General features: G+C 38.9%; 3 protein-coding genes across 3 annotated transcripts; all 3 read left to right on the top strand.

Moving 5' to 3' along the window:
* The first annotated feature begins 603 nt into the window (after positions 1-603).
* Positions 604-1,854, top strand: sowahab (sosondowah ankyrin repeat domain family member Ab). Its single transcript, XM_032555693.1, has one exon. It carries the CDS (start codon positions 604-606, stop codon positions 1,852-1,854), a length of 1,251 nt encoding a protein of 416 aa, XP_032411584.1.
* A 3,384-nt stretch (positions 1,855-5,238) lies between these two features.
* Positions 5,239-8,537, top strand: gdf9 (growth differentiation factor 9). Its single transcript, XM_032554300.1, has 2 exons — positions 5,239-5,940; positions 6,918-8,537. Exons 1-2 carry the CDS (start codon positions 5,574-5,576, stop codon positions 7,844-7,846), a joined length of 1,296 nt encoding a protein of 431 aa, XP_032410191.1. The 5' UTR covers positions 5,239-5,573; the 3' UTR covers positions 7,847-8,537.
* A 1,743-nt stretch (positions 8,538-10,280) lies between these two features.
* uqcrq (ubiquinol-cytochrome c reductase, complex III subunit VII) lies at positions 10,281-12,240 on the top strand. The gene is made up of 3 exons (XM_032554307.1): positions 10,281-10,403; positions 11,303-11,474; positions 12,063-12,240. Exons 2-3 carry the CDS (start codon positions 11,321-11,323, stop codon positions 12,155-12,157), a joined length of 249 nt encoding a protein of 82 aa, XP_032410198.1. The 5' UTR covers positions 10,281-10,403; positions 11,303-11,320; the 3' UTR covers positions 12,158-12,240.
* Positions 12,241-12,379: the final 139 nt, after the last annotated feature.

Below are 12,379 nucleotides of genomic sequence, written 5' to 3'. Positions count from 1 at the left end.
TAATAATAATGTTGCTGAAATACGGATATTAGTTCCCTTTCCAACATTAAGACATCGTGGTTTTAATCTAGACTTTTACTGTCAGTTAGCTTTATCAAAAGTCAAAAAGGATGCAAAAGAGTGTTACGCTATTTTATTGCTGGTTTATTCAAACTAAGACGGGATCTATTCAAAGTCATTTTCGCATGTTCAAATTGTGTAATGCAAAATGCGAGTCCAATAGAATGTAAAAATGGGGGGGGAGGGGGTAGTGTGTTACTTGTGCATTTTAAAACATAAACAGGTTATATAAAAAGTCAACAAAACAATGTAAATAATTAGAGAAAATGCATGATTACTCTACTAGACAGTTTGAACTCCAACGTAGTTATTATTTTTTCTTTAATAGTAACATTGATCCCCTGCAGGAGCCCCTGGACAGCCTTTGGACGGGGAGTGTCTGCATATTAAACGGGCTGGACTGATTTGGCGAGGCGCCGGAAGCAGCAGGTTGTGGTGGAGGACAGCAGAGAGGAAGGAGCGGGACGCGCAGCGCAGTTATCCTCCTCATCTCTCACCTGTAGCTGTTGTTTTTGTTTGTTTTCACGTAGGAAAAGCAGAGCCATGGCTCTGACCCAGGAAGCCGTGTTGAGTTTTCTGCTGGAGCGCGGAGGCAAAGTGAAAAACTCTGAGCTGGTGAACCACTTCAAGAGCCTCATCAACAGCGGCGATCCCGCGGGAAAGCAGCACAATAGAGAGCTGTTCAAGAAGCTGGTGAACAGCGTCGCTGTGGTCAGGCAGATCGACGAGGTGAAGTTTGTGGTGGTGAGGAAGAGGTACCAGGACTTTGTGAAAGAGGAGATGGATCAGAGCTTGTTCCGTCAAATCGCGAACAGTAACGCGCGGCGCTCGTCAAGCGTAAGCAGTTACTACAATGATGATAAAAGCTGCGTGGAGGGTTTGCAGGAAAGCGGGCCTGCTGTATCCACGGCGGATTCGGCCACCGTTAAAGTCCTGAATATCGCCGGAGATCAGCCGTGCGGAGCGAGTAAATCTGGGGCTGTGTTCGCTGTCATAGCAGTCAGATCCCCAGAGAGAGACTCCGCAGCGGGAGCAAGAGACGGATTACGCTCCCAGGTGCATCAGCAGCATGGAAACCCTGACAAAGCAGTCATCAGAGTTCCATCACTAACTTCTAACTCCCCGTCTCATCAGAGGGAGTTAATAAAAGAGCCTCAGTGTTGGAAATCCAAGCAGACAGAAGCCAAGCAGGCCCCAGGTTCTCCCCTGGTGAGGCCCCAAAACAAGACCCTCAGACAGGCTGATGATGAGTCTGTGCCTTTGGAGCCAATAGCCCATGAGTGGCTTGTTAAGTGTGCTGCTGGGCTGTGGGGACAAATATATGCTTTACTGCTGCAGGACACACGCTTAGCACAGAGGAAGGATTTCATGTCAGGTTTCACAGCCTTGCACTGGGCTGCCAAGGACGGCAGCTGTGACATCATACACAAACTCATTGATGTCTCCAGCAAAAGAGGCACCTACGTGAATGTCAACAGCAAAGCACACGGAGGATACACGCCTTTGCACATCGCAGCCATGCATGGTCACTCTGAGGTCATGGTTGCTCTCGTGCAGCTCTACGGAGCCAGTGTGAACGAAAGAGACCATGACGGCAAGAAGGCGCTTCACTACCTGGGGAAAGGTGCATCGGCTGAGGTCAGGGCCCTGCTGGGAGGACAGCAGCAGAGTAAAGAGAAGATGGAGGGCGAGGAATACAAGGAGCACACAAGAGGCTTCAACACTATCAGCAAACTGTTCCACCCTCACTTAGGGAAGAAACATAAGACTTGCAGGTTTGCTCATGAGTGGTAAGAGAGGCCACAAGTGAATCTAGGGATGTCAGATATGGACAGCTAGTAAAACATAAACACGATTCGATTTTATTTTAACCAAAAACCAACAATTCATTCTGCTGATGGAAAACTAATATATGGATTATAAATGTTCTAATCAACATGCTACATTATAAATGTACCTGTACCAGAATTATCATTGTTATTTTGATTTAGATTTCAGCAAAGATGTCAAATAGTCTCCTTCTTCATTTAGTTGTGGTTTTGAAGTTAACATTCTTTCAAGTTAAGTTATTTATTCTTATGTCCTATATAGATTAACTCAGACTAATTTGTCTGTCTGGCTGTCTACTTCTGTAGGTGGTCTCCAGTGAGCTGGACAGACATGGCACAAGCAGCTTTAATGTTGTTGGAAAAAGTGCAGGGGCGAAGGGTTGAATTACTCTTTGATTTATACTGCAAAACTGTGTTTACTTCAGATATATGTCTGGTATATCGTTTACATGACTTTAAACCCTTTTAGATTTCAGCAATCTAAAAGAATTTGGTGGATTTCAAACCTTTGTGTACCTTGATACAGCCAACCCACAGCTAGTGTTCATATTTATGCCTGGACTACAACTGCGTACTGTCTTGTACAGCTTTGTACAGTGTATCACTGGTTTGATAAGCATACTATTTATGCATAGTATATAATTTTGGTTTATTAGTATTAATGACTAATTTTCAACAAATTACATTACGTTTTTTAACCTAATGTGTAAAATATTTGTAGATGTGATTCTTGATTTTGCAGCAATTTTTGTTGTTGTTGTATTTATTGACTAACGAACACTGACCATAAAAACACAGCAGGCTAATGAAACACGGACTTCCAAAGTACAACATTTTTAGAAAGCACACTGGATTAAAAACCTGCTGATTCTTCTCTGTTTTATCTTCTGAAGCATCTGAGATGACGAGGGGTTCAACCTCACATGTTTGAGTTTGACTCAGCAACTTCTCTCTTTCTCACACAGGAGAGATAATATTTTTCTAACTTCTTCCCTGGCGCGTTGACTTTAGTAACCCAGTAATGGATTGTACTGCAGGTGTAGGCCAGGAGGCGGTAACAGGGCCGAGCTCTATATAAGTAAGTCAACTGGCTCAAGTTGACGGTGATTCAGCTTTTCTGCAGAAATCATCACTTGGACTTGAAAACCATTCTAATGCAAAGCAGCGACCAGAGTATGTGATGTTACGGAGAGATTTTACCTAAGCCTTTAATTCCTAAGCTTATGCCTTATGTGATGTCATCAGAGGCATGTGTGATCAAGCTTGCTTTTGGGAGCATGCAATTGTCAACATTAAATAACAATTTACATAAAACAGCAAAACTATTAAAAACTGACTTATGTATCGGTGGCAAAAAATGCCTAAAATAATACGGGTTGATTTTACAGAAATGTCTAGCAAGTAGCTTTAAATTCTATACTAATATAATACTAATATAATAATATAGGTAATATTATTAGTCTACACCACAGAGTAACCAATTTTAATTGTGAAATAGAAATTCACATCTATTTCTTAACAAACTAAAAAATTGTGTAGACACATTCTGTATGTATTTTATAACAGTTGTTGATATGTTTTTTAGTTTAGTGTGATACACTTTAAAAAGTGCTTCTTCTTATTTTCTAGTTAAGAATTTGTCTAAAGTGTAACATTCTTAGATTTTTACACTTTATTTGAATAAATACAATTGGTCCTCTTCTAATGACCGAGCCTTCCTTTACTGTCAGACCAAACATCCATTACAGCAGGGATTTTCTGCTTCTTGTTTGTGCGAGTATGTGTTATGTTTTGTGCAGTGAAAAAGTAAAATGTTTCTCTTTTGCTGACCCAGAAAACAAGTCTCAGAAGACATGAAAAGAGACACGGATGATGTCGTCACAATCAAAACAGAAGCAGAACAATGTCCTCTTTGTAGTTAGTAAGAAACAAAGCCTTTTCTGCATGGACAAAAGATGTTTGCACTCATATAAATTGTTCACCATATTATATGAACTAAGTGATTAGTTTTAACAAAGTTTTCTTTGACATTGTCAAAGGACTAAATGACTAGAAAAGATGGTCATTCAGTCGTAGATCAAAGCTCTAAAGCAAGGCAAAACTCAATGCTCTTTTGACGGATTTGTAAAACAGGGTTAATACTCTCTGCAGGTTGTAACATCTATGACGGATCAGATAATAAAAACTTGTCCAAAGCCAACTGGTCAATTATTTAACAAAACTAAACAATAAAACTAACTGACAAAAAAAGACTATGTTTAGGAGTACCTTTTCATGAGATGTACTATTTACAAATGTGTTACAAGATTCTGTGACTAAGGTAAAACTTTAAAATTGTAGTGTTTCTGAATATGTCACGGCCTTGATGACGAACCAAATATTTTCTTATCTGGTGTAATGCTAATCAGTGGAGACAACACAGCTGCAGATTCTTCATATTTCCCGACGTAAGGAATGCTTTAGCATACATCAGGAGAAAAGCTCCAGCTGTCTAAACAGAATAGCTGACCACAAAGTCTCTATCAGGAGATCCTCTCAGTTCAGAAACAACAGCAAATAAATCACAGTTTATCTTGACTGACTATATAATGGAGGACAGTAGCACAACCTTTGGTCTCAGCAACAGATTACACGTTTTAGGCAACTGAAGTTTAGGAAATTTTAAGGTTCTAAAATTATTTATTTATTCTTAATGTACTTGTGACAAAAATTGGTTCAATTTTGACTTGCTTTCCCTGCTACAAAAGGAAAGTGCAGCAAATCAGAAAAGGTATTCATACCCTTTAAACTTTTCCATATTTTATTACAGTGATAAACTTTCTGTTTGGGTTTAATGTGATACATTAAAACAGTGTATATTTGTGATTATGGCTCTAAACGTATTTTACAGATAAAAATGCTGAAACTGTGCTGAAGCCCTTCTGATTACAGGAAAATATGAAAATTAACCTAAAAGCTGATTTTATTTATTCATTATTTTCCCCCTTCAAAATAAAATGTACAATCCAAACTGTATCAAAAAAGGCACTTCAATGAACTTTGATGTAACACTCAATGCACTGCCACCTGCTGGGAAGCTTGTGTAACTGCACCACAAAGAGAATTCAGCCCTACTGGCCAGGTTAAAATAAAATCAACAAAAGCGGTGATGTATTAATTTTATGTAATTGCGATTATTCATCAGTTCATTAAAGTGGACGTAAAGCTTTACTGAAAATGTGTTTTCAATGTTCCTGGAAAGGAATATCCAGCATTGCTGGAAATAATGCCCATAATTTCCCTTTTTCTAGTGCCATAAAGAAAATTTCTGTCATTTCTGTAATAACAATTCGTGTTAGAATGAACATGACGCGGTGGAAGGAGGGGTTTAATATTCAAGAGAAAGAGCAGCATGACAAAACAGTAGCATATTCATCGAACAGTATTAGGAAATAAAATATCCACTCAACTATTGTCTTTTTTATGCCTACCTATTAAAGTTATTATTAATTTGTTTGTACATGCATATTTGAAATCCCGCGGGCTCGCTTCTTCTTTTTCTTGAAAAAGGAAACGCCTCTGATTGACGCAGGTAATTGGCAACACCTGCGCGCGCTGATCTGCGGCGACACTTGCTCCGCTTTCCTCGAGCTCTCTCCCCGCAGAGAGTCTCTCTTGCTTTCGTCAGACCGGTTTTCTGTTTTTATGATGGAAAAACAAATGCTGTTGTCAGCGACTTTTGGTTGTTTCCGTGCTCTGTTGCTCCTGATTCTGGTGTCCTGCAGCCCCTCGCTGGTTAGCCCTTCCGATGCGCTGCACAACCTGAGCGCCCTGACCTACCCGTACAGCAGCATCCTCTCCCCGCTGCTCAAAGCCCTTTCAGAGCACGGAGGGAGCAGGTGGAGCTTGGACGTGAGGAAAAAGGTGAAACCCGAGCACAGATACGTGAAATATCTGACGGAAGTTTACAAGAAGTCAACCAGGATGCAGAGGAGCGTTGATGGAGGTGAAGTTTACAACACCATCAGGCTGATCAAGCCCCAAGATGAATGTCCTGCACAAAGCAATAAAGGTGGGCAGCGAAGTGTTGATTGTAGGTTTCAGTTTAGGGCATAAGAGTTTTACAGTTATGGTTTGGGCCTGAAGACCTAAAGTGAAAACTCATTAAGATAATTGCTTAAAGAAAAATGGTCTGAAATATTTGAGAACCCCTGATCTTTTGCTATAGATCAGAGGTTCTCTAACATTTTTATAATTAATACTATAGTACTATTTAAACTGTTAAAGTATAGCATACAAAGTTTTTCACCTACCTCCATTTCTTTGTTCTTGCTTCCTTTCTCATTTTCATATTTTGTCTTCCTCCCCATACTTTTTCTCTTGTCCTTTCCCTCCTTGTGTTCTTACTGGTTTCTTTTATTGTCCTTCATTGTTTGGTCCTTCATGTTCATTTTGTGTGTCTTTCCTGCCTTCCCTCCCAAAACTGTATGTGACTGACTGAAAACTATGGAAAATTAAGCCTAAAATGTATGAAATGATCAGATGAAAGCAATCTGGAGGGACCATGTCAGTATCTGCTGAGGCCTGGTAATGATTTATTCAGGTTTCTTGAACTGGGAAAGCATCTAAAATGTCAGATACTGGTCCCAAATGGCTGTTTTTAGACTCATTATTGCAGGGGCTCCATGCAAATACTGATTCCACTTTGAAATGTACAGCTCTGGAAAAATTAAGAGACAATTTGAAATTGTCTGATTTTACTTTTTATAGGTAAATGTTAGAGTAAAATGAACATTGTTCTATTATTCTATGAACTACTAACAACATGTCTCTGAAATTCCAAACAAAAATTTAGTATTTGTTTGCAGAAAATGAGAAATGGTCAAAATAGCAACAAATAAAAAGATGCACTGCTTTCAGACACTTCTATTTCGATTAAATAAATAATAGTTTCTGGCTGTAATGTGATGAATACTTTTTCAAGGCAGTGTGTAAATAAGTTGGTGAATCTAGTCTTGTGCAGTACCTGGATCTTGTCTTCTCTTTCAGAAAGTTTTACACAGGATTTGTCCTACAGCCTTGAACAAGTAAGAAGAAAAGAGCAGCTCCTGAAGTCATCCCTGCTGTACAGTTTCAACCTCAACAACCCGGCAGCTGTCAGCTCTGTGTGTTACCTGAGCATAAAGGAGCATGAGCAGTCCAACCAGTGCCAGCTGTGTGCTGGGATTTCTCATACCCTGAACCTCACAGACAGCACGCAGAAGAGGCGGCGCAGGAAATGGGTGGAAGTGGATGTTACCTTGTTTCTACAACCTGTACAAAAGAGGAATGTAGACCTTCTTGTTAACATCTCCTGTCTCGAGGAGCAAAGAGCTGGGAGCAACGGCTTCAGATCTCCTTTTGGATTCACCCTGAGGTCTCCTTCTCTGATTCTATATCTCAATGACACAAGCAAAGTCGTCCACCAGAGGTCCTTGGTGAGTTCCAGTGCAGATCTAACGTCACCCACTGCGTTAGACACGTTTCAGAAGCAAGTTTTCAAATCGGCACAAAGGCATGGACAGAAGAGGAGGTGGAGGAGGGCGTCTCCGAAGAGCAAGCGTGGAGATGAAAGCTTAGACATGCAGCTGCCTGAGCTTAAATCCAGCTCTGAATTCCCAACCACAGACTGTGCCTTGTATGACTTCAGGGTGCGATTCAGTCAGCTCAAACTGGATCACTGGATTGTTTTCCCACCAAAGTACAACCCCAGGTACTGCAGAGGCATCTGCCCAAGAACCATGGGCTTCATCTACGGTTCCCCCGTCCACACCATGGTGCAAAACATCATCTACGAGAAGCTGGACTCCTCTGTTCCCAGACCTTCGTGCGTTCCATCCCACTACAGCCCCCTCAGCGTCATGATTTTTGAAGAAGACGGCTCCTACGCCTACAAGGAGTTTAAGGACATGGTTGCTACCAGATGTACGTGTCGCTGAACCATCATGACTTCTCCAATGCTAGTTCTTCTGGACCATCTCCATTTATCTGCAACTGACCACTGTACATCAAAACTAAATGAATTCATAAAGCTGTTAAAAAAAAATGTAACATTTAAAAAAATGTTCAGGAGCAGGGGTGTTAAAGTAAAAGTATTTTATCATCTGAAAGGGGACTGTGGTGTTTTGTTTTCCTTTTTGTTAAAATGTGGTGCGAATGCATCCTGTTCAACATGCGGTTAATATAGTTGAGTTGATCACTTGCAAAAAAAGTGTCCTTTTTTATTTTTCTCTTTTGCTAATTTTGTGTGAGTTGTCTGTCTTTATTTAATTTAATACAGTAATTTTCTTTTAAGTAGTCCTCTTCTGAAAAAAAAGAAAAAAATCACACCCCCAGTAACTCTTATCAAACCTTTTTACATATACTTTTATTCCTGTGATTACTACAAGTCACTGTCTTCATAATTTGCAGAGTGAAAGTTGTCAGGGTTTCAGTGTATATTTATTGTCAAAAAGTGCCTGTGCGAACTGACTACGCTTGTATTTATACTGGTTAAATGTGACTAATATATCATGACTATTTATGCAATCTGGGTGAATTGACTGTCTGTGCTCGGTTTATGGATGTCCAAAAGGAGTGAAATGAGTTGATATACTCTGAAAAGTGGAAAATAAAAAAATATGTATAGACCTCTCTGTACGAGTCCATTAATCAAATGTTTTTAAATCTGCTTGATTCTTGCTGGTACCAGAGAACTGGAAAATGTATGCATCTAGTCTGGCTAATGATGATGAAAGGATGCATGAAATTTCTTATGGAAACATTAGAAAATGTGATATGAGTCGCATTTTAAGCCTAAATGAGGCCGTGTTTTGTGTAAATGTAGATCTGTCTGCTCCCAATGCTGGACATTATACTCCTACCACCAAGTCCAGGGGTTCTGCAAGTGGCTCTTTGGGCCCTGCATTATGGTTATTAATACCTTTGGCTCAAAAATTATAAAGAACAAACTGTCTTGCTTTTTGACACTTTCCATAAATACGTTTATTTTTCTAAAAGTTAATGTAATACCTGTGGCTCTCAAGTTTTATTTAGCTGGGATGAGTGCAAAAATGACTCTTTGGATTGGAAAAGTTTGTAGATCCCCAAGCTAGGGATCTAGGTTACATCCCCCATGAAATTGTCAAATTCACCTGAACAGCTTTGTGTTTTTCATGAACTTTAGTTACCGTTTTTGACTGGCTCATGCTCTGATAACTGTATGATAATTTCCTATTTGTGATGGCATCACGTATTCCTCTGGGTGCCAATCCTAGATTTTCAAGCTTTTTGAAAGCCTTTAAATGCTAGTTTATAGAATGCATGTCTATTAAATTGCATGCTTCTAGCTGGTTGAGCATCCCCCTGGGTGCCTAATAGTTTTTAATTTTTGTCAGTTTTTGCTTTTTTGTCAGTCTTTGCTCTGTATATTCTGCTACTCATCCATTGTCCTTGGCCAGTCTGAGATTCAGTTGTGGGCTCAGAGATCCAAGGGCTAAACGCTTGACATTCATCTAACCCAACAAAGGCCACCATCTCATCCCGGTAAGGATTCAAAGACATTTGAAGGCTTCAAGAGGTATGTGATCCATCTGCCTTGTATTGAGTGTGAACCCTGGGTCTGTCCATATTGGTAGGATTCACAAGTATCCATCTAAAATAATTTAATTATGAAATGTTTATTTTTTGGCTCCACGTCTTGAAGTCACCTCCAATATCGAAAACGGATTTAATGACTGTGGTGTTGCTATACTTGATTGGCCTGCAAACTGGCCTGAACTGCATCAAATAGAGAATCTACAGAGTACAAAAGGACGATGAGACGCCAGAGCCAATAATGCAGATGATCTGAAGGCCATTAAAAAAGCAATCTTGACTTACTTTCCACCTCAGCAGAGCCACTGTCCAATTTCCACCATGTCATGTTGCACTAATGCAGTAATTATTCCAAACTGTGTCCAAATCAAGTGCATGACAGTGAGTCCAAATCATCAAAATTACAAGAAATGAAAGCTTGAAATTTTCAATGTTTCACTTTCTGAAAATGTAACAAATATTAAGCTTTTCTCTACATTCTTTTCTCTTTTTTTTGCAGCTGTACCTATGTTTGTATCTTCTTATGCTCTATCAAAACTATTGCAACTCAAAGGTAAGGATTTTTAAAAAATGTTATGAAATGTTTTAAAAATGTTTTAACATTTCTGAATGAACTGTAGAATATGGTCACATTCATGACTGAAATCCATGTCTGTTTACTTATAAATACATTGAAAACCATCATCTTAAGGTGATAGCATATCACCTTATGCCTATTTAGCATATTTTCTTTTCTCCACGCTTGTATTTTTATTAAGACTCCAATAACTCAATTTGATCCATTTAAGTGAAGGAAACTCTTGCCTATGGAGACTCCACTCCACTTGGTGGCGCCAATGCCCTCAGTGATTTAAAGCGGCAGAAGAAGAAGACGCTGACCCGGAAGGTTCTTAGATGTCCCGTCTGTGAAGAGGCCGAACGGTGCGTCTCAATGTCAACGTTTTAAATTCGCTTTTTTCTTTACTATGTTCTTTCCATGTTAGGTTTTAAATACGAGCGCTTTCATTTGACTAGGCCAATTTACTCTCCTATGATATGGCAGCTATTTCCGCGTGAAGATTTCAAATGTTATAAAGATGTTTATACATTAGCGGTTGGTGCTAATTGTTGTTGCTAACACTTGGCCGCAGTAGCTTCTTGATATTCGCATTATACTTATTAAATAAGTGTTTAAGGATATATGTTCGTCAAGAATATTTACCTATTAAAGCTTTATTTCTCACCTTTGAAAAAGAAAATGGCATTAAATAGTTTGCCACATTAACACGTAGTTTTCATGACACTGAGTCAGGTAATGGTCGGCCATCTGTAAAGTTTATAATGAAGTGTTTTGGAACCGAGTAACAGTAACTGTTTTAAATCAGAATAGCAAAAACTGTTAAGGTCGCTGATGGCCAAGTAGCCAGTGCCTACGTGAGGATGGGATGTGTGATATGTAATGAAATCATAAAGTCTTTGGGGTTTTTTTAGTTTACTTTCCTGTGTGGCCTAAACAAGCTTTGCTTTAAGCAATTTTTTTTTCCATGTTGTTGAAATTTACTGAAATTTAATGCAAACGGTCTTCTTCAAACCACACATGCAACCAGAAAAACAATACAAGATGATTATAAACTAGTCCTCCACCAAGAGATTTTGGAGCCACGATTTTAATAATGGTTTGCTTTGGTTAACTACAGTTGTGCATACAAATGAAATTCTTTTCAGTAAAGTATTTTTCCTAAACCTAGTCTTATTTGATTCAACTATTTACATTCTGAACACATTTTAGTTTGTGTGTCAATGGTTGTGTGTTCATAACAGTCATTCATCTGTGTTTTCAGATCAGCTTTCTGGTGAACATGGGCCGCCACTTTGGAGATTTAGCCAGGGTCAGGCATGTGATCACGTACAGCCTGTCGCCCTTTGAGCAGAGGGCTTTCGCCAACTACTTCTCAAAGGGTATTCCCAACGTGTGGAGAAGATTCACAAGTTCTTTCTTTAAAGTTGCCCCCCGTGAGTTTACATGACTATGGTATATTTTGTTTTACGTTTTACCACTGACTGTAGGTGAACGGTGTGTGTTGAATATGCTTTGTTGATATTTTACTTTTTTTTGTTTTTCATAGACTGATCTATGTTAGAAATGCCAATGTCACTCAAAATAGTAACTTTTTTTTCCAATTTGTATGCATTTGATTTTCCACAAGAGTTGGTGTGAATAGTTTTGCCAGACAGAATGTAGATGTGTGTGGATTTTTAAGCCAGAATTTTTTTTACACTGGATAGTCGATCTAAGATTGATGGAATATACATTTTGAAAGGATATTGTAATTTACAGCAAAGTGGACCTAAAACAATATACCTTAATTTGAAGGAAGAAATACATTTTACACATTCTTGGTTCAATGTTGACTTTAATTTTAAGTCTATAGAGGTCAATGGTCATTACTATTCTGTGACAAAACATGTCTTGTGTATATTTTGTAAAGTCTGCTCAGGTGTGCTTTGCTGTCTCCATGTATAGTTTTAGCAGAAATTAGCTGCCTGTGTAAAATTCAGCACATGGGCTTAACCTTTGCTAATTTTTGCTTTCTTTTGCAGCCATGATCCTGATGTATCTGACCTACAGCTGGGGCAACAGTGTCTATGAGGAAAGCAAGAGAAAGAATCCTGCTGACTACGCCAATGACGAATGAACGTTTTCCATCTTCTGAAAAGCTGCTCTGTTAACTTTAACTCTGTGTAACCAATAAAAATTTAAAATGTTTGTGTGAAATCAGTTCTGTTTGTTTGAATAGTTTTTTCACTGTTTCACATTAGTTTGTGTTATAACACAAAACTGGACTTATTAGAAATTAATCTATAATTATTTGAAAAATATCTGATTGGGTTTGAACAGGCAAAAGGCATAGGCTTAA

Source organism: Xiphophorus hellerii, chromosome 23 (assembly GCF_003331165.1).
Source record: "Xiphophorus hellerii strain 12219 chromosome 23, Xiphophorus_hellerii-4.1, whole genome shotgun sequence".
In the NCBI taxonomy this organism is placed as follows: Eukaryota; Metazoa; Chordata; class Actinopteri; order Cyprinodontiformes; family Poeciliidae; genus Xiphophorus; species Xiphophorus hellerii.
Note: the sequence above shows the minus strand (reverse complement) of the source record. Positions and strands in the feature narration are given on the sequence as shown.